This window comes from Chenopodium album, chromosome 23 (genome assembly GCF_948465745.1).
Source record: "Chenopodium album chromosome 23, dcCheAlbu1.1, whole genome shotgun sequence".
NCBI classification, from domain to species: Eukaryota; Viridiplantae; Streptophyta; class Magnoliopsida; order Caryophyllales; family Amaranthaceae; genus Chenopodium; species Chenopodium album.
In genome coordinates, this window is record NC_137856.1 from 27,046,796 (window position 1) to 27,069,149 (window position 22,354).

At 33.9% G+C, this 22,354-nt stretch overlaps 2 protein-coding genes across 2 annotated transcripts; both read right to left on the reverse strand.

Annotated features, from left to right (window-relative positions):
• Window positions 1-4,506: 4,506 nt before the first annotated feature.
• Window positions 4,507-11,840, reverse strand: LOC145606708 (BTB/POZ and MATH domain-containing protein 1-like). Its single transcript, XM_081662533.1, has 4 exons — window positions 11,189-11,840; window positions 6,265-6,613; window positions 5,101-5,377; window positions 4,507-4,716 (listed from the first exon to the last, which is right to left on the reverse strand). The coding sequence occupies exons 1-4, from the start codon at window positions 11,602-11,604 to the stop codon at window positions 4,535-4,537; spliced, it is 1,224 nt and encodes a 407-aa protein (XP_081518659.1). The 5' UTR covers window positions 11,605-11,840; the 3' UTR covers window positions 4,507-4,534.
• Window positions 11,841-13,350: 1,510 nt separating this feature from the next.
• On the reverse strand, window positions 13,351-19,698 carry LOC145607634 (BTB/POZ and MATH domain-containing protein 2-like). Its single transcript, XM_081663223.1, has 4 exons — window positions 18,931-19,698; window positions 17,426-17,774; window positions 14,575-14,851; window positions 13,351-13,862 (listed from the first exon to the last, which is right to left on the reverse strand). Exons 1-4 carry the CDS (start codon window positions 19,344-19,346, stop codon window positions 13,678-13,680), a joined length of 1,227 nt encoding a protein of 408 aa, XP_081519349.1. The 5' UTR covers window positions 19,347-19,698; the 3' UTR covers window positions 13,351-13,677.
• Between the last annotated feature and the right edge of the window lie 2,656 nt (window positions 19,699-22,354).

The following is a 22,354-nucleotide window of genomic DNA, read 5'->3' on the forward strand; positions in this document are numbered from 1 at the left end:
ATCATTGTATAAATTATAACTACTTTAGTTGTTCAAAACAACTGGCCAGTTGGATCGTTATTTACATTATACCAATAAGTAAAATCACATTGCAAAGATCAAAAAATAAAAACTGAATTCAAGATAATTTATTTTAATAGAATTCAGATCATTAATAGTCAATAGCTTTAAAAATAGGAGTCCTCTAGCTAGTAAGAATACTGCATGATCTAGACTAAGATTTTGTTTTCTAAGATAATTACATTTATCTTCATTGACAACAAAATCTACTGTAAATACAAATTTTCCTAAAAAATTTTCTTAAACAACATAATCTAGAGGGATTAAGATTTTCATTTTAATTATCATTTAGCTAAACAACATATTTTTGGAAACTAATTGGCCATCAAGTAACCCATTATTCCTATTTCTTCCCAAATTCTTCATATATTCCTATATATATCATCACCAATTTTAATTTTTTACTCTGCAAAAAGTATTCACGTACCCTAGCAACATTCGTTCGTTCCTTGTAAGCATTTTCCTTCTTTCTTTTTCATTGATTAATCTTTATCAAGTAAATTTGATGTTGCGAAGCCTCAAACGTACCCTACAAAACACTATGCTTATCAACAAGAATGATGATTGGAAGCAAGCCGATAAACGAACTTATGCTATGGCTTTTTCCGTACCAAGTACTTCCCAAGAAGAACCAAAAGCCAAGAAGCAGTTGAGTAATAATTCTATTATCTCCCCAAAATTAACCCTTTCAAAAAGCGAAAGTGAACGAGTATCTATTGATGATGATGGTATTTTATTAGCATCAATTGTTGACCATATGAAGCGCGATTTGATGTACGAAGAAGTTACCGATGCCAAGATAATTGTGGAGAAGAAACTCACAAAAGACGACATCAAAGGTAATCAAGGACGATTAGCCATTCCAAGAAACAGTCTCATTGAGTCGTTTCTAACAAACCACGAGAAAGAACACATTAGTTTAAAGGTGGATGGAAATAAAAACTCGAATCTAAATGTGAAGGTAATTGTTGGAAAGTCGGAGTATGAAATACAACTAACTAAATGGAATTACAATCAAAGCGATAAGCAAAAGGCGGAATATAGGGAGCCCGGATATAAGTATGTTTTGAAGAACGACGAAGTGGTGAGTGGTCTAAACTTAAGAATGATCAAGGGCTAAAAGAAGGTGATGCCATTCTTATTGCAACATTTCGGCACGACAACTTAGTTCACTTTGTGATTATCAAAGGAACACCCGTCAAGGTGTTTGGAAAAATAATAGGGTATCGATACTCGATGGATTAAGTTTGTCTAAGATCGATTAATCGTCTCGTGTATGGAGATTAGAGAAGTATTTACAAGTTAATCCTAGCTAATTAATTAGATAGTGTGTTATGTTATCTTTTAATTACTCGTATTGAGAAGTAGTAATTTCAATTCTAGATGTTTTAATTTGATTATTAATTATTAGGGCATGCATGCACGCTGTAATTTTAAGACACTGGTTTTAGTTAATACATGAGATTGTTCTTAAATTTCTTGTTATTAACCATCCATGTGATTATTTTAGTTTCCTTAACTAACCCTACTGTTTGTAAATAATAGTTGGTTCGATGCACGATCCACATGGTGCATCCGCTTCAAAATACAAAAACGCGGAAAGAACATTCAGATATATACTAATGAACATGGTCATATATATAAAAGAACATAGTAGTTATTTATAATGTACATGGACATATACATAAAAGAACATAGTGTTCATTTATAATGTAGATCAGTTTTTTATGCAACAATTTTGTATATTTTTTTTTTAAATGAAATTTTGTATAATGAAATAGATAAATAGTACTAATTATTATTTTTTACCATACATTAATTACAAATCATTTCAATTTTTTTTTTTAACAAAATTTCACTTTCTCTCTCCAAACAAAAACTTTAAACCCATTTAAATTCCTCAAACCTCAAACAAAATTTCAAGAAATTCGAAATTTTGAGCCCAAAATTGTTCAAGATGACAAATAAAAACCAAAGGTAAGACCAAATTCGACATTTATACTTGTTTATTTGACATTCATACTTGTTTATTTTGAGTTTGAGTGTTTGTTTTTTATAAATTTGATTGAAAATTGTAATATTTGATTTTATTAAATTAATTGCGATTTTGATATAATTTTGTTGTTGCAATGAGAAGTAAAATAAAATTCTTGAAGAAGATCAACCGATTAATATATTTTGGAAGAAGAAAGCAAGCAAATAGACAAATTTTGAAAAAGTTATAGATCCAAATAATACAATGTACATTAAAATACAGTAAAATGTTCTTGTTTCATATACTTATATGATGCAAATAATACAATGTATATAAAACATGTAACCAACTTTATAACATATATGTTCATTAGAATATAATACAATGTACATTATAATACAGTAAAATGTACATTATAATACAGTAAAATGTACATTTTCATATTCATACATGATCATTTATACCAAATGTACATTTACTATATGAATAACATTCTTTAATATTATCATGTTCTTTACTAAAATTACAAATGTTCTTTAGATTTACAAAAAAACATATAAAACTGGATGTTCTTTATAAAATAGCTATATGTTCTTTACAAAACAACTATATGTTCTTTACTGAATAGCTGAATGTTCATTCCGCTTTTTTTTAAAGAACATTGGATGCACCAAGCATGGTGCATCCGGCTCCATAGAAAAAATTTCATTTTGTAAAAGGATGCATGTTTTCTATTTTTTTAATAAACTTGAATTTGTTGCATTTAATCACTTGTTATTACATGCATTTAGGGTGATTCACCTTATTTTCACTGATCTGAACTTATCTTAACTTACTAACACGTATTTGAACTTATTTACCTGAACAACTGAACTTACTTGAACTTATCTAAACTTATTAGACCTCATTAAAACTTATTTTAGTTGTAATTTGTACTTGAATAACCATTATTTGAACTTATTAAACCTAAACTGAACTTTATTTGAACTTAATAGAACTTGTGAAATAAGTGAAAATAAGGTGAACTAAACATACCCTTAATTGATGAAAATTTTAAAAGAATTATTGTAGCTTGATATTGTAGGTGAAATTATCAAACTGATTTGCAGGTAAAACTCAAATAATCACTTGTATTTTTAGAGAGTACTTGAACATATGTCTGTTTCCAGAGTTATTCATAGAGTCAAATGCATCCGATCTCTACTAGGTTAAAGTAGTATTTATTTTTGATTGAGAATTGTTTAGTTATACTTGTACTTCGTATAATTGAATTGTCCCTTCTTGCTGTTATCTTGGTCACGTACCTTTTAAATAGCGAGGCATCTAAACTTTCAGGTTAGAAAGTTATAATAATAATGTGTGTATTACAAGGTTGTAGTCTAAAAATTGAACCCTTCATTTGAGGAGGTTGTCTGGTTAGAAAAGTATCAATTGTACACATTTAGTTGAGAGTTCATCAGTACAAGTATATTTTTTGAAACACTTGTGTTCTCTTTTGTTACTATCATTGATTACGTAAGTTAATATAGTAAAGTTACAATTACATTGATGAAGTGAAAATTTGACATTTACATCATCAAGGAGTAAAAAATTAGCGTTAAACAACTAATTGGTAATCTTGTTGTATGTGAGAATGATGGCGACAAAATTTAATCGTAATTATAAAATTTATTCGTCATTAAGGGCTTGTTCTCTTACGTTAAAATTCAGTTCAGTTCAGCTCAATTTAGTTCAGTTCAACTCCTAATTTTCTTCTCTTATAAAATATTCATTTCATTTCAGTTCAGTTCAGCTGAGTTCAGTTCAGTTCAGTTCAGTCAATGAGAACAGATCCTGACATTAAATTATCATAATCAATAATTACAAGTAATCTGGTCGTGTACAGCGAGTTAGTGACAAGTTTTGTACCTCGTCGCAAAAACTTAATTAAACTTCCAAAATTATACCAAAACACACAGAAAAAAATAGAAGTATAGAACACCACAATTATAAAATTATACAAGTAAAAAGAAGCAACCCAAGCCATCAACACACTAGTTATTACTACTCTTAAATTTGGGTAGCATACTATTCCCTCCGTCCCTAAATTACATTCCTCTTTCTCTCTAAAGAGGAATGTAATTTAGGGACGGAGGGAGTAACATATACTATAGCTTCTACACTCAATATACAGAGTTTTCTGAGCTTTCTTGTTTTCTTGAATTTATAAAGCTTAAACCAGTCTCAAATGTTATTGAATTTCATCACGAAAGCGACACAACGGAGTTGAGTATTCCTCCGCCACATTCAAACCCTTTCTCTTTATGGTATAAAAATACTACATACAACAATTACCAGAACAATATAACACAGATCAGGAAAAAAATGTTGCAAACAGAAGACAATGAAACAAACAAAACAGCAACCAACAAATCACCTCCCCCCCCCCCCCCCCCCCCCCCAACCCCCAAAAAAAAAAAAGAAAAAAGAAAAATATAAATATATATATATGTGTATATATCAGAATATCCTTGGCTTCACACGTCTTCCATTCATGTCTCCACAATCTGGCATCGGATCACTCCCAAAACCCACTACAGATATAGAATGCTCGCTGATTTTAGCAACAAATTGCAGTAGTTCACTAATTACGGATGGACAACTCAACTTCAGGTACTCAAACCCTTCAGTCTGCATAACAGCTGAAACCCCAAAAACAGTCTTTCGTTATTTTCAGATATCAACGTTTCAAAAAAGTGCTTAAACAATAATAGCCAAGAATGCGAGCATAGGCTCATCATTTAGAGAAACAAGATTTTCTTGATTATAAAGTAGTCTTCAATGTTAAGTTTTGTTCTTTCAGTTTCAAAAAGTATGCAAGTAGTAAAGTCAGAGAAGTTATAGGTTCAAATGTACTCCTCTAGACAAGTTCAATTCACTCTTCACAACTAAAATAAGTTCAGAAAGATTCCGATCAAGTATGGATAAATTGACTAGTTCTCAGGTCTAAAATGACTTTTAACATGATATTCCTTCAATAATCAATAAGAAGCCTTTGTACATGATAAAAAGTCGTTAAGATTTACCTCTCAGATTCTCACGTGATGCAACAAACTTCAGGCAAACAGATTTCAAGTGGGAGCAATGATGTTGCTCCGCCAATGCCAAAGTTGTTGCAACATTGTTTATGGCAACATCTTCACATAAGGTAGCCTCACAAAGCAGTTTGAGCCGTTCAAGTCCGTATCTATCTGCAGCAGCTAGCAAATGCTGGGCCATTAACGTGGAAGCCCCTTTGGAATTCAAACCTGCGAGCTCTTGCATATCCGGCAAGTCATCCCAATATATGAAGTGAAGCAACGCCTGTGGATCAGAGTTGTATACAGTAAGTTATATTTAGCAAACCACCAACTCAATGATGATCAGAGCCCTTGACAATCTTAACCTGGTAGGGTAATCAAGCCAAGGAACCGCTGCTGAACAAGATGATGAAGCCACTTAGAATAAGGAAAAGACCTTTTCAACTGCGAGTCATCAGATTCCACCTTTTGATGGAACATTTCTATTCCATATAAAAGTAGCCAATGAGCCTCAAAGAAAGCATCAAGATACTGTACATTTTTAAAGCTATCTTACTGAAGTTTCAAGATTGAACAACTTATAGTGCACCCAAAGAGAAAGTGAACGAAAATAGTACAATACTCAAAAACCATCACCACTTGTTCATAGGATCAATCTGATAATGTTTAGATGTAAGCAACCATAACCAACCCCCACCCCTCCCCCCCCCCCCCCAAAAAAAAAAAAAAAAGAAAAAAGAAAAAAGAAAAAAAAAAAAACAGGAAACGAAGTATATTCTAAACTCAAAATTGTAAAGTAAACAGAAAACCAAAACAAAACAATAAGTGACCAAATCACCAAGCCCAGTCACCATCTTAGGAAAAAACTCAGACCATAATAATAAGTTAATAATTTCCATATCAAATTAAGCCTAGTCTTTCTTTTTCAGCTTAACCAAAGCCCTAATCATGCACAATTAAGATAGAATAGGGTGCAAAGCTCATTACAAACTATATATCATCTATATCCACACTGCCAAAAAATTTGCATAGCAATGTGATTTCCATAAACAATAAACCAAGCGGAAAAGGCAACAAGGAACAGACACAACCATATTTCAAATCCCACCACAGTAACATGCAAGTGCAATACAAAGACAGATAAAAAGATGATCAGAAAGAAGTGAAAACCTTGAAAACTGGTGCTTCAATGTCTTCAACAATTATACATTTTGTGCTTTTATCCTTCATTGGACCAAAAAGCTGAGCCCTAAACACAGGTGAGCGTGCTGCTAATACCAACTTGTGAGCAGCAAATACTTCACCATCAACTTCAAAATTTACATCAGTTCCCCTTTTAGTTTCAAGAAGTTGTCCGAACTGCTGTCCCATATCAGAAGGTGGCATTGGTATTCTGTAAAGTTTGGGTCCCTCTGTTTGCGTCTTCACAACTCCCACAATACAACGAATCAGAAGGCAATCGTCTTTAAGGTAGTCAGATTGCTCCAAAGATGTCCTCTTATAAAATCGTTTGTATCCCCTGACGTATGTCAAGAACATGACAGCAAGTAAGTGATGACATTCAACCGCCCACCACCAAAAAAAAAAAAAAGATGATGAAAAGTATAAAGCAGGTAGGACAACAGAAAGCCAAGTAGGTGGCTATGTTGAAACCTTTCATCAAGAAGTAAATATGACATTAAACTAAGCCAGAAGAATACAAATTAAGCAATCTGCGAAGAAACTTTGAGGGAATTTAGAGAGTATCAGTTATATGATTTTGCGGTGCTCTCCATGGAGCAAAGATCTCACAGCCAAACCTCCCAATAGCTTCCATGCCTTCAAAGCTATTATTCTACAGTCTTCTTTGTACTTCAAAGACTATTTCGAATCATCGGCCGCATCCATTTTTATTCGCAATTAATCAAATTAAGATATAATATTCAATAACTATTCTTGTAATACAAACTTACATAACATTTTAATTTATTTTGCAACTTCAGTTCATGTAATTCTAATTCTTTCTTCTCTAAACATGCAATCAAGATGTGTTAGATTTAGGAAGGTGATATTTCTTATTTCATATACCTATCTCACCGAGTTGTATCCCCTAATTTAGTCATAGATTCACTACAAACTATCTTGGGGGAAAAAAAAGGATAAAACAAATAAAGGTGAGGAGATAAGATGAAAACAGAAATAGTACAAAACACTTTAAAAATTACAATAAATAATAAAGAGGCTTTTTTACGTTTTTTTTTTTTTTTGTAAAGTCAATCAAGTTGGCAAATATAATAATCCAAAAAAATAATAATATTTTTTTTAAAAAAAAAAAAAAAAAAAGTCAAAAAAAATACAAGAGTAAAATAAGACTTACAAGCTTAAAAAATCATATATGGAAAAGATAAGAATCAGAAACGAGATTGAAAATTAAAGGAAAGAAAGATTCTGATTTCTCAACAAGTTCAGTAAATAGCTTGTAAAAGTCAGCGCATCCATATAAAGGTTTTAGGACCCACAGAAGATGGGCTATTTCTTTAGGTGCCCAAACTCAAATTCTATTAGGAGCAGTCTTTTTTTCTAATCTTTATAGAGTCCGCTATTAAAGTATTATGAGGTCAGATAATAAAAAAAAAATTAAAATGAAGATCATGCAATGTGGGAGCTTTTCCATGGGAATACACTAATAGAGGCATAAACCAATCCACAAGCAACCTGATTCACTATCCTTCTTTCAACATTCATATAGGACAACATTGTACACAGTTACACACTCTCTTCCCAATTCACTAACAAAACCATCTTCCAGCAACTGGGATTCCAGCAACAAAGGGTTAAAAACTCCGGCACAACAAAGATGACATATGGCTTGAGATCCATCCCGGATAGGGATGTCAATGAACCAATGCACTCTTGAACAAGCTCGGTCAAAGCTTGGTGATAGCTTGTTCATTAGGAAAAAAAAAAAAAAAAGCCAAAAAATATTGCAAGCTCGTTTAATTAAGAACTTGGTATCCAGCTCATTTAGGAGTGCAGACATTTTGTTCGATTTTGTTTAAATGCTCTTTAAGTTTGTTTAAAAGCTCATTTAAAATTCACCCGAGCACAAAAAAAAGAATAACAATCAAAATTTCATGGCCATTATCTTATTTTAGGTTATGAATAACATCTTTTGAGACATTTAGGGTCAATATCATTAAAAATATCCAAAACATATGTTACATCATTGCATGTATATCACATACTAAAAAAGGCTTTAATAATCATATAACCATAATCAATAGCATTTTGCATTCCATCCCTGAAACTTTGACTCACTTTCCATTTAAGAATGTTTCAATTGACTCACTTTTAATTGTATTCCTTCTAGCACAACCCTTTTAGTACCTAACCCCTCTTGCGCACACTACATACACATTTTCACTCACTCTCTTTTTATTTTATTTTATTTTTATAATAAGAAAAGTTATTTTAATATTGCATCAACCAATAATAGTAAATCACCTCTCTCTCTCTCTCTCTCTCTCTCTCTCTCTCTCTCTCTCTCTCTCTCTCTCTCACACACACACACACACACACACACACATATTTAATCCACCGTTCTCTTACATTCACCCACCTTTTACTCACATCCACAGACTTTTACAAACTTTCCTAGAAACAAGAGTCTACAATAAGTGAGTCGAACGTATGGGAACAAGGGAATATGTTCATTTAAATTCGATCTTACTCGTTTATATAATGACTTGACGTGGATTGGCATTAGCTAGATTGTAGATGAGTTACTTATGAGCCAAGATTGAATAACAAATCAAAACGAGGCAATATCAAACAGGCTAAAGGAAAACTTGGGTGCGCTTGCATATCTTATCAAGCCAAACTTGAACAATGAAATACTCAGCTCAGCTCATTGATAATACTAATATCATGGGATGCATAAGATGGAGAGGGAAAATAATGTTGGACAACACATAAAAGGATGACTTGACTGCAGGAAGTCAAAAGAAAATTGAAACTCATTTGTTTCATGGTCCCCTGTACCTTGAGAGCATGTTTAACTCATGCTAAATCTGTAAACCCTCTTCATTTGCTCTATTCTTTGGTAAACAATCGACTATTGTTTTACTGTCACATTGTGTTAAAATTTTCTGGTAATTTTAAAGTAGAATTTGAAGATGGAGTTACGAATATTTTGGCAGCGTTTGCTAACATACTTTTTTATCAACTATGTTCTAATTATTAACGAAATAAAGACAGCCATATTCAAATTAATCTTCTCCTTTTTAATTGATTTATATTGTTCCTTGATCATGAGATGTTCTTTGTCCAAAATTGCTGTGGCTTGACGTGATTGTTGAATTCGTTCTTAAGCAAATAAATGCGCAAAGACTTCACACCAGTTTCTATTCTTTCAATTGGGACCCAAAACAGATTTTTAAAAGATAAGTAAAAAATAAGGTTGTTATGCACTTATGTCACAACGGGTCCTATCAGTTTTTACGCCTACACTCCTAATTGGTGGGGCTTTAAGATAGTAGTAAATGGAATGGGCTAGGTTAGATAGTTTGGCTTGAAAAAAGGGACCCAAACACCCAGCACAAGTAGCCAACAGAAATCTTAGTCTTGAACACATGTTTTACATCCCAAAATTCAAATAATCATTATAAATAACAAGGCCCAAAAGATAGGATCCAAAATGAACCAAGTCAACCAACTGAAAGATAGCCTAAATATATGTACAGTGACCACAAAGATTTTTTTTATAGCAAGGCCCCCAAGATATTGGTACTCCTCTAATGAGAGCCTCGCCCTTGCATAAATACTGGTCTCAGTTCTGAAGCAAAGGCATGAACACAAAGATTTTCCTACTTATCGAGAAGACCAGAACAAATTATCAGTGTAGCCATCTCCAAATAATTCTGGTTTTAGATATATAATAACTGAGTGCATCTTACCCATAATTTATCTCTCTTCATTGACACATCCCACATATTTTGACACTATCTATGAACTTTAGCATGAATCACAAAATGACAACAATAAGATGGGGGTGTGGCGATCCAACTTCAAACCATCAGAAACCTTAACAATTATTAATCAACAATCAGACTATCTTACTTGATAATTCTCTACTAAGGTACTTGAAATCAATCAATCCCTCCTGGCACTACAGCATAGCCAATAACTCATCAGCTATTGTGGGTAAGAACTATGCTTGTTTCGGGGTCATGATAGCTATCAAAAGATCTAGATGCTGACTAGAATCTCATAAAAGCCTCATAATCAGTAAATCTATCAGGGGCATATCCGCTAGAATTAGTTCCGGTTAAGCCATTCTTAATCTATGATAAATCATAATCCATAAAAATCTACCTCAAATGGGCCAGTAAGAGCAGTGCTACTTGATTCACCAGTACTTGTTACCTAATATGTCAATTTAGACCATAACTTACTAGTTTCTCGAATAATTTTCTTTTTTTTTTTTTTTTTTTTTTATTCTGGTTAGTGGTAATACAAAGAGAAATAAGCAAATTAAGTAACTATGAAACAAAAAGTACCCACAACTGAACACCACATTCTTGGAAGATACACGGGAGGAATAAAATAGATAAACAGCAAAATCAGAATGAGAAGATAATAATCTACAGCAAAATCATCAAGAACACCAAAATTTGACAAAAATTAATTAATTCCAAATCAATCATAATCCAACTAAAAGATTAAATTATTAGTAGACACTCCAATTTAAATTTCCTTTCCCACCAAACAACCAAATTCTATTAAACATTTAAACATTACAAAGAAAAGAAAGTCATTATCCTAATGTTCATGTATCTATTTCTGGAAAGTCTATTATACACCTTAGCATACCTTCCAAGGCTATTTTCTACTCATTCAGAACTAATCTACCTCTCCACTTATTAGCTCATTTCCAAATGACCAAAAAATATAAGTATAATGGAAATTGCACAATTACCCAATTCAAAACAAAGAAACCACTATTACAATCTCATCATCAAAACAAAAACAAAAACAGCAACAAGAAGTCAATAACAGAACAATCATAAAACTATCAATCTATGCAATTACCAAACATAAAGGAAGAACAACTCACCACATACTACCGCGATACTTAAGAGTATACGGCCCGCTTTCGAGTGTCCGGCCAAAATGGGAATGAACCTTATGCCTCCCTCTCCCACTCTGATCTTCAAGCTTCAATTCAAACAACGCCCTAACATCGGTCCCCTCGCTCGCCAAAGCGATAAACAACGACACATAAGTAGCATTATCTTCAGGACTCTTTCCATCAGGGTAGAAGTAAATTGCCCACAAATACCCTCCCACCATAAACGTATCAGAAGCTATATACTTCCCACTTCCCATCCCTTTAGATAAAGCATACCCATTAATCTTAAACTCGTGAGAACCATTTACAGTATCCATTTTAGCAGTAGATGTTGTTACTGCCGATGAACAAGAAGAACAAGATGGTTTTGCGGAATCCCCACAAACCCTAGAAATCCCCATGTTTCTAATTTGGGATCGATTTTGCTTAAAATTGACTCGATTGTGGGGGTGGGTTCAAGAATTGAGGGGTTATGGGTGGTGAATCGAAGCAAAAAGGGGTTAGATTAAAGGGAATTGGGGAAATTGAGGAGGGTAAATTAGGGTTTGAGTAGGGATTGGGAGGGTAAAGGGGATGAAGAATTGTTCTTTGTTTGGTGGGAAGAGAGAGAAAGAGTTAACGGGGTAGAAGAAGAGTTGAGAGTAAGGAAGGTTCTGATTCACAGAAAGCGAGGTAAATGAGCTGACACTTTCTGTGCACTACTATCCGACATTGGGGTCCCACTTTTATGTTTATTTTCAACGTAAGCTGTACTCGGAGTGGATCGCGTGTTCGATCCTTGTAATGATAATTGGGAGGGAAACGATAGCTAACCACTATTTAACTATTTTGATGAATCAGGTAAGAACACCAAAAAAAACGCATGATCAATATTATACTTCCTCCGTTTTCTTTTACTTGCAACACACCTTTTAAGCACGCAGTTTTAGGAGATGATTAGTGAGGGTAAACGAGCGATTTTATCAATATAATTTTTACACGAAATTAGAATAGGGTTAAGTATCATTTGTAAAAATTATAATGAAAAATATGTCCGTTTACATTACATAAACCTGACCTCAAAACACGTGCCACAAGGCTGTGTTGCAAGTAAAAGAAAACGGAGGAAGTAGTTTAATTATGTACTACGTAAAAAATTTAACAGGAAACTCAAATTATACCCTTTGTTGGTTTATCTTTTATCTTCTAATTAATAATTATGGAGTCAAACTTACAAACTTTTGACCTTAAGGGCCTGTTCTCATTGACTGAACTCAGCTGAACTGAACTGAACTGAACTGAACTGAACTCAGCTGAACTGAACTGAACTAAACTGAACTGAACTGAAATGAATATTTTATAAGATAAGGAAATTAGGAGCTGAACTGAACTGAACTGAACTGAACTGAACTGAACTGAATTGAGCTGAGCTGAGCTGAACTGAACTCAGCTGAACTGAACTGAACTGAATTTCAACGTAAGAGAACAGACCCTAAATTGCATTTATATCATAAGGTTAATTATTACATATGATATTATAAGATTCGTTGCAATTTGCATTATAATCTGTTTAGGCAAAAGCTGCATAATAATATGATTTGGAGGTAGTAAGATATATTTATATTGAAAATTCATGCTATTTTATGGCTTTAATTTTGATTGTATTCATGTAAATTTCAACATCATCAATTTGATCTTGAATTTTGGATCTAAACATACACTAGGGTTTTATTGAATTTTGAAATCTTTTGCTAGAACAAGAAATAGCATGTTAAAGATACGAAGTATGAACTAACTTAGGAATAACATTACGCATAGATAGGCATCCCCCCAAACCTCAACTTCCGTTCAAAGCAGTGAGTGAAGCCCACCCTCTAATCTCTACTGAAGTACTGAACATATCTTTGTCACGGAGCGCGCTTTTCTTGCATTACGATACCTCCCATAACATTGGTTAAGCCTAAAACTTCTTCAAGAACATATGGATTATGGAAGCACAAGAATGATGTTCCGAAGTACCAGAAGATCTACAAGTGGTGGGTAACCAAGGACATCATGCACTGTTATGCAATTTAACTGCATTGCTTTATTTCCTGAGACCTTTTTTAATCTACGTAAAATATTTGCATTTGCAGGAGGTGAGTTAGACAAAAAGAGAAAAAACTTGAACAAAAAGAAACGAAGTGACTTGTTCAATTTTTATCATAAGCCACAATGGCATTACAATTACAAATATTATGGAAAGAAGGATTTGAACCTGTGTTTTCCATAAGAGGTTTCATAGTATATTACTGAGTATTAGCGTTGATTGTCTCAAGTAGCACGCTGTAACATTAACAATTCATAGAAACCATGCTAAAAGAATTGCCCCTATATATCAATATCCGGAGATTACCATGTCACATACACTCACAAAGTCTAACAAACAAGGATCTGTTTAAATTGTCTAACAACCTAATTTATTAACTCGAATTATTCTACAAGAAATTATGTACTCAATATAACCGCTGCTTCACTCTTCTTCCATTCATGTCACCCCCATCCAGCATAGTGACCTCACTTCCATAGGCAAAAGAGGCCTTAGAATGTTCACTGATTCTCGCTACGTACTCCAGTAGCTCACTAATGACAGACGGGCAGCTCTCTTTGAGATACTCAAAACCTTCTGTCTGCATTACGGCTGAAACAAACCATTTACAATTTCAGAAAGCTATTTATAATATCATGAAAGTGATGAAGCATAGGTAAAAAAACCATATGGTCGTATTATATTAATACAAAATTGTGGCGATAGTCTAAAGCGTGATAATCTACAGATACAAAAGTAAACAAAAGCCAATATATGACTATCACATCAAATTAATTGCAGCTCACTTGACCAAAAACATAAACAAGCTGCTTCCTAATTCTTTTTACGAGTATAGAAAAAGTCTGCCACTAAATTAACTTGAATGTACTTGTTAGAATACCTTACAGTTTGAGACAAGATACAGATGCAAAAGAAAACAAAAGCCAAAAGCAGGACTACCACACCTAAACTAATTGCAGAACACTTAACCAAGAACAAGAAGAAGCTGCTTCCCTAATTCTTACCAATAGAGTCAAGACAATAATATCTCACACAGAGAGTTGAACATCAAACACAATTACATTCAGTTCTTAACGAAGACTTATAATTTACTCTGTAGTATAATAGCACAAGTTATTTGTACATATCATAAATCATTAAGGCCCTGTTCTATTCATCTTATTTCCACTATTTCAGGAAAAATAAGTTCAGGCAGGATTAGGGTTGATATAGGATCTGATAAGGGTAATAAAGGCTACACAAGTCCAATTTACAACTAAAACAAGTTCTAATAAGGTCTAAAAAGTTTTTCAGTCTAGCTTACCTCTTAGATTTTGATGCAATGCAATGAACTTCAGACACTTGGACTTTAGTTGGAAACACTGATGCTGCTGAGCCAAGGCTAAAGTTGTTGCTACATTATTTATGGCGACATCTCCACTTAGTATAGCCTCACATAGAAGTTTTAGCCTCTCCAGTCCATACCGGTCTGCTGCAGCAAGCATATGCTGAGCCATTAAGGTGGAAGCTCCTTTGTAATTTGAACCAATGAGCTCGTTCATATCTGGCAATTCATCCCAATATATAAAATGCAGCAAAGCCTGAAAATTAAAACATGAAAAATTAGAAACTCCACTGAAAGAGAAAAAATTACCCACCCTTATTTTCAAAGATGAAATAGTAATCAAGTAGAAACATTCTTTGTGGCTGCAACAAAGAAGCAATAGCTAAGTAATAGATTGCTCTATTTGCTCAAAGCCATAGCACCTCCTTCAATAGAAGTAAAATAAATTAAAACATAATGACCAATTCAAGTGAAAAAACGCTGTACTGTCAAACACTAGGATAAAATTATAACTTCTTTTTCTGACGTAGAGAAAAAATGATCAAGAAAGATGTTAGCAATGCCAAAAGAAAAGTCCCATGAGAGAAGTCTGCAATGCTTGTTTCAACAAAGCCAAAATAAGACATCAATGTGTAAAACCAAATACAAACATCTTTATAGATAGAGAAGAAAAAAGATGGCATATGCTTCTCTTTATTACGATCCAAAAGCTTAAAAGACCTCACATTCAGCCATCTACATCCAAAATGTCTAATTGAAAAGATTTAAACCTTTACTAAGATATTCAGGCATTATCTAGGTAAAAAGAGCAAGCAACATCCTGGAAAACCAGAGAAAAAGAAACTCATGTAACCCATTAATCATGATCCTCTCATATTCAAACCAGAAAAAAAATATAGCAGAAACTATGACACTTGAAACATTTCAAGCTCCATGCAGAGACCCACCACTATGATTTGTAGTCCTTAACAATTGTAGATACAGTAGAGTTAAATATAGGCATATCTTAGCAGTTATTGTTACACATTTCTTCAAGAGCCTATATGGCAAGCACAACTAGTCCATCAATCGGACAATAATACTAATTTAGACGTCAGCTAAAAAAAATAGGAAAATTTGTCAAGAAAAAGTCAACCTTTGCGTGGTTAGCTTTAAATAAATCAACTATTCAATTAACCCAAAATAAGTCGACTTTGAAGGGGTATTTTCTTTTAATAGGTCAAATAACCTACAACTTACCAAACATGTCATTTTTTAAAATTAAAAATAATTCATTAAGTTTAATTAGTGTTCAACTATAATTTTATTAAATAAGCAAATTATAAAAAAAAAAAAAAAAAAAAAAAAAAAAAAAAAAAAAATTAAAAAAAAAGCCCCGCCACCCCCTTTCCCCCAGCCACGATACCCAACCTTCCTTTTCCCCATTCCCGCTTCCCCCACTACAAATTAATAAGAAATGAAATTGATTAAAAGAGAGAAAGAAAAATTGAATTGTGAAGATGTGAATTGAGAGTTTTGATTTCAGAAAATTGATTGATTAAAATCTGATGGAAATCCTAATTTCAAATTTGGTAAATAGGTTTTTTTTAACAGAAGTAATCGATTGAAGGAGCTTCCAGTTATGTAAAAGATGAGCAATCTAATGCCTGAAACGTCGGGAAACAAAGTTGCATTTGCGAAAGTTGGAATAGATGATGGAGTTGCAGATGAGAAGAAAACGAATAAGATTGAGAAGAAGAATAAGAAGATGATGAAGAATAGGAAAGGAAATAGGGATATGGTTGTTGATGTTTGAGCAGTGGTGAAAGCGGAGATGACTCCTAATGATCCGATTGCAAAGGTGAAAGATGAGCAAGGAAGGGGTGCCGGGGGGGGAGGGGGGGGTGGGATAGCCGGCACCGGAGGAGGGAGGTGGTCGCCGGCCGTGGGCAGGGGGAGGGGGCTGGCAGTGGGGGGGAGGGTGGCTGGGATTTTTTTTAGATTTTTTTGTTTATTTTACATATTTTATATAATTTTTTTTTTTTTGGGTATAATTATTATTGTTGATTGATAAAAGTTTTTTTTTAACAATTAATTACAAGATAAATCTTAATTACTTTTTTGAAAAAGGACCAACCACATAATGACACGTGTCATACTTTACCTTAATAACTGGTAATCTGGCAGGTTTTGACTCATTTTAAGAAGATATCTTATAAAAATCGACTTATTTTGAGTTAATCGAAAAGTTAACTTATTTTGAGCTAACCACGTAAAGGTTGGCTTATTCTTAACAAATTTTCAAAAAAAAAAAATAAAGGACACATTTCCTACCGTAGAAACGGATAGTGGATACAAATGAAATGATGGGGTAAGGATGAGAGAGACAATTATTATACAAGGTATTTAAACAAAGTCATTATGAATCCTTGATAGTGATGGATTAAGACAATAATACAATTTTGTCAAAGAGGGAGTGTTTTATTTAGAATCACCAATTTTATCTGAAATTTCTAATTGACAACACAAGCAATAATGCCTAACAAAGCATCTAACAGAAACTGCTTCTGCAACAGCAAACACTGCTCTATGGGGTCTCATCATATTGGAGGTAGGGGCTTAAACAGAGATATCTCCTCAGTCCTCACAAGCAAGAACAAGGAATTACATCCAGCCCAGTGTAATCACCAGTAGACTGAATTTCTCCAGTCTTGCCTTCAAAAAACAAGATTATGCAAGTAACGAAATGAAAAGGAAGCAAAGAGTCAAAACAGAGCAGTACTGCCAACCAGAAAAAGCAAGAACATGCATAAAATATACCAAAGGGTAGAGAAGTAAGACAGAAAAGGACCTTGAACACTGGAGCTTCTATGTCTTCAACTCGTATGCACTGCATATTTTTTTCCTTCATTGGACCAAAAAGTTGAGCCCTAAACACAGGTGATCTGGCTGCCAGGATCACCTGGTGTGCATCAAAAATCTCCCCATCGACTTCAAAGCTTACATCAGTACAGGTCTTGCTCTCTAAAAGTTGCCCAAATTGTTTTCCTATATCAGAGGGTGGGACTGGTATTAAGTATTGTTTAGGTCCCTTTGTATGCGAATTCACAACACCAACAGTGCCTGTGATCACAAGACAATCGTCTTTAAGGTAGTCAGATGACTCCAACGTTGTCCTTTTGTAGAAGCGCTTATATCCCCTGAGACAATCAACAAGTTAGAAGCAAAACCAACATTATGGCAATCAGCAATTAAAAATCATGCCATAACCAATATGAGGGCAGTCACCAAATAAAAAATCAGGCACATTTTGAACAAAAATCAAAACCAACCAAGCCCACAAAAAAAATATTACGAATGAAATGTAAAGATAATGACCATATATATTCTTTCACAGATAAATGATAAGGCTCAACATAGAAAGATACTAAGGGGGTATCTTTTATGTATATGAGGGATATGTACAACATCATGCACTTCAAGGCTTCAACACAACAAAAAAATTATCAAAAAAATTATCAAAAAAAAAAAAAAATACAGAGTAAGCTAGAGAAAGAAACAAGCATAAACAAACTAATAAACATAAAATTTTATTTCATAAGAAGCCCATTCAAATGACTCTTAACAACAAACAATTAACTCTTTTTCTTATTCTTTCACCTTAGTTGTCGTGATATTGTACTGTTATTGTATATTTACAGAGCTGATTTGGATCAAGATCTAACATGCATAAAATCACTTAAGTGAGCTTACTAGAACTTATTTAGATAATAAAGTTCAATATTTGAGACATAATGATCATCAAAAACCCTTCCATAAATACTAATGGCTACCTATTTCAACCAAAATTCCCATATTTGAGATAGATATCACCAAAAGTGCCATCCTTCATAAACCATCATCATTATTCACTCAGTCAGTCAGTATCTATCTCTAGGTTTATGCTTGATTTCTTCATAAGCATCAAACCATCAAAATGAACCCAAACTTATCTTAGTTATCTATATATCACAATATCACAGCAACATTGTTCCAAACCACCTCACCTGATCATAATCATGACCGCTATACACTAATCGAGCAAGCGAACACACACACACCTGATTTTAAAAGGCAGACAGAAAAACAAAATCATCCAGCACCCATAACATATACACATAAATAAAAACTCAGCATACATACCAATAACAATGCATCACACATAGCTGATAGCAGCCTATTTTGTATGATCATCATCCTACCAATCTCAAAAGACAAATTAACCATCACATAACAAACAAATTCACAAAAACTAACAACAATCATACAAAAAATGATCCAATAAATTCAAAAAGAGCAAGAAATCTCCAAGCTTACCACATACTACCGCGGTATTTAAGAGTATACGGCCCGGTCTCAAGAGGCCGGCCGAAATGAGAATGAACTTTATGATTCTCCTTCCCACTTTGATCCTGAAGCTTCAATTCAAACAAAGCTCTAACATCAGTCCCTTCACTAGCCAAGGCGATGAACAGCGAAACATAGCTCGCGGCATCTTCGGGACTTTTACCATCAGGGTAGAAGTATATAGCCCAGGAATAACCTCCCACCATGAAAGTATCAGAAGCAATGTACTTCCCTATTCCCAGACCCTTTGACAAAGTATAACCATTAATTCTGAATTCATGGCTTCCATTAATAGTCTCAATTACAGCAATTGATGAGGTAATCGGAGACGAGGAAGAAGAAGTAGAAGGATTTGAGGGTTCAATGGAAACCCTAGAAATTCCCATCAATTATTAAACCAATGAATTCGATTATGAAAAAGAAAACCCTAATTGACGAGCTGAAATTGGGGGAAATTTAAAATTGATGATGATGACAAAATTGACGAATCGATCGATTAAATTAAAAGAGATAGAAGTGAAATAGAGAGGATTTAGGGAGGAATTTGAATTGAAAATGAGAGAATTTAGGGTTGAATTTGGGGGAAAAAGTAGCGTTGTTGTACTTTTTGAATGATGGAAGAGACTTTAATTCTCCACCTTGTAGTTAATGTGCTTTTCTGGTGATTGGGCTTACGTATGAATGTATGATAGTCGTTGGTGACTGAATTTTGTAGATGCGTATTTCATTTTTATTTTATTGGTTATTGGTTCGGCTTTAAATATCGCTTAAACATAGGACATCATCTTCAAATTATTTCAGGTACTTACTAGATGTAAGCACGTGCGATGCACGATTCTAGTAAATTATTTTAATTTAATTTAAAATTTTGTATATTAGGAAATCATTAATTAGATATATGGATAAAATTCCTAATATTATAAGATAATTTTTTTAATTTTAACACTAATGTTATTTTTTGTTGTTTTATTTATTTGATGTGATGCTTGGATTTAAAATATCAAACCTTATTCACTAATTTTGTTTATGTGACAGTTTAAATTTTTAATACAAAAAAGAAATGACAATTTTCGTTTTTGTATTGACCAAAGTAAGTCTTTTGCCTATGCATTTATTTAATATACTCGTTATGTTTAAGTGTTAGTCTCATTTATAATAGTTTAACTATTAAAAATTATGGGGATTTAGTCATCTGAGATTTAGTTTTATTCATCTCGATGAGTACATTATTAAAATCAAACTTTTATAATATTTGCTAGGGAGAGATTAAAGATATTTGCGATCAAAAACTTGCATCCGAATATGTAAAAAAGATATTACTAAGTTTTTTTTTTTTTTTTTTTGACAAAGGATACAAATAAATTACACATTAATACTAAAGCAAATAGAATTAACCGACGCCTCTCCGGCAATTAAGTGAGCTCTCTAGACGCGTTGAAGATCCGCCTTATGGATACTGCAAACCCGAATGGTTTAGCCAAGTTGTAAATCCTCCAAATGAGCCAAATGTAAGCGACATTACCTTGCCCCTCGCCACGGAGCAGGGAAACACGATTATAGGATTCAGTAACAACCATAAGAGACAGAAGCCCTCGCTCTAAAGCCCACTGAAGGCCATACATGCATGCTAACACCTCCGCATGTAAAGCTGAGGAACAAACCCCAAAATTACTACCACCACTGATACGATCATCCAACGGGTCATCATCATCCAAGCACCAACCCAATCCTGCTTGTTGAGAATCTTTAAACCAAGAGCCATCAATTTGAAGAGAAGGCAAAGCAGTCCCATGCGAAGTGAGGCCTATCTGATGAGCACTATAAAATCCCGGCGGAAAAGAGGCACCACCGTCTGTCGCCGCAATATTAGGGGAATGAGCAGGGCCGTCCAAGTTGAGAAAGATTGTATGATTATCCATTAGCTCCGTAAACAGAGAATTAAAGGGACGGGCCACAGAAGAACCCCTAAAAAATTCTAGAATTACGACATAACCACAAACTCCAAAGCGTACCAACGAAGGTACCTAAGCGAGTACTAGAAAGTCCATCCTGACTAATAAAAAGTCGGATATAATCTTGGATCCAATGGGACAGAGAAAGGTCTCCATTAAATTCTGAGCGAATGCCGAGGCATCCACCCCTCCAAACTGATCGTGCACTACTGCACAATCTGTAGAGATTCTGTAAATCCTCCGGGTCCGAATGACAGAGGTCACAAAATACGTCTTGAATCGGTACCCCTCTAAGGGCGAGTTCCACCTTAACCGCTAGAGCGTGATGTAGAAACTTCCATAAAAACAACTTCCATTTGGGCTGCACCTGGAGAGACCGAAGAACCTTCTAGAAAGAATTAGTAGGGGAGAGTGTGGAAACAAGGGAAAGTTGTTGTTAAAGCGTTGCATAACTAGTTTTGACCGAGTACTTTCCAGAAGGGGTACTCGCCCAATAACGAAAATCATCCTGAGTCGTATGAGGTACTTCCATTACCAAGATTGTTGAAGCATCCGCAGTACAAACCAGTCGACAACTTTAGTAGTATCCCGCCCCGCGGTGTGAGAGTTGATGAAAAAGCTGACAGTATGTGTAGGGAATATTTCAAGCATTATGACCCCAAACTTGAACCCCACTGTGATCATACACTAAAGTACGGTGGCGTTTCAAAGGGAAAGAAAAGAGAGAAAAAGAGTCGCCAACATGTTTTAGGAACTTGTAAACCCAAAAGACAATCCAAAAGGACCATCAACTACTCCATAAGGTCTTGAACCAAACAGGGTCCGGGGATGAGGGTACTAATCCAATCTACAAAAGAAAGGACCCTCCCTATAAAATAGGCCTCTACTTTGTTCTGCTCATATTCATGTGCGCTTTTCGAATAACATACAAACATTATATTGAACCTAACCTGTTTATCTATGTTGGTTTAAATTAATGCACAAATAAATCTATTATTGGCGATCACTTGAGTTAAAATCACATTAGCCTAAACCAAATTAATAATAATCTTATTAAGTGTGATTTCAAGTACAAATTCCCTTTAACAATCATAAAAGGTGTGATCAAGCAATAACAATAATATATAATATCAAGCAACATAATAATAAACAATAACAACGATGATAATAGCATGATAAGGCATAATAAAGCTTAACAACAATAACAAGATCCTAGGCATGATACTAACAAGATTAATAACCAATCCTAGCATGTCACTAAGCAATAAAGATCGAAGCTTTAAACCTAACATGGTACTAACATGATAACATGATATTAGAAAGAATAAAAAGCACCCTAAACATGATACTAGAAAGTATTAAAAACATCCTAACATGATACTAGGAATCAAATACATCCTAACATCATACTAGGAATCATGAAACAATAATAAGCATGCTTT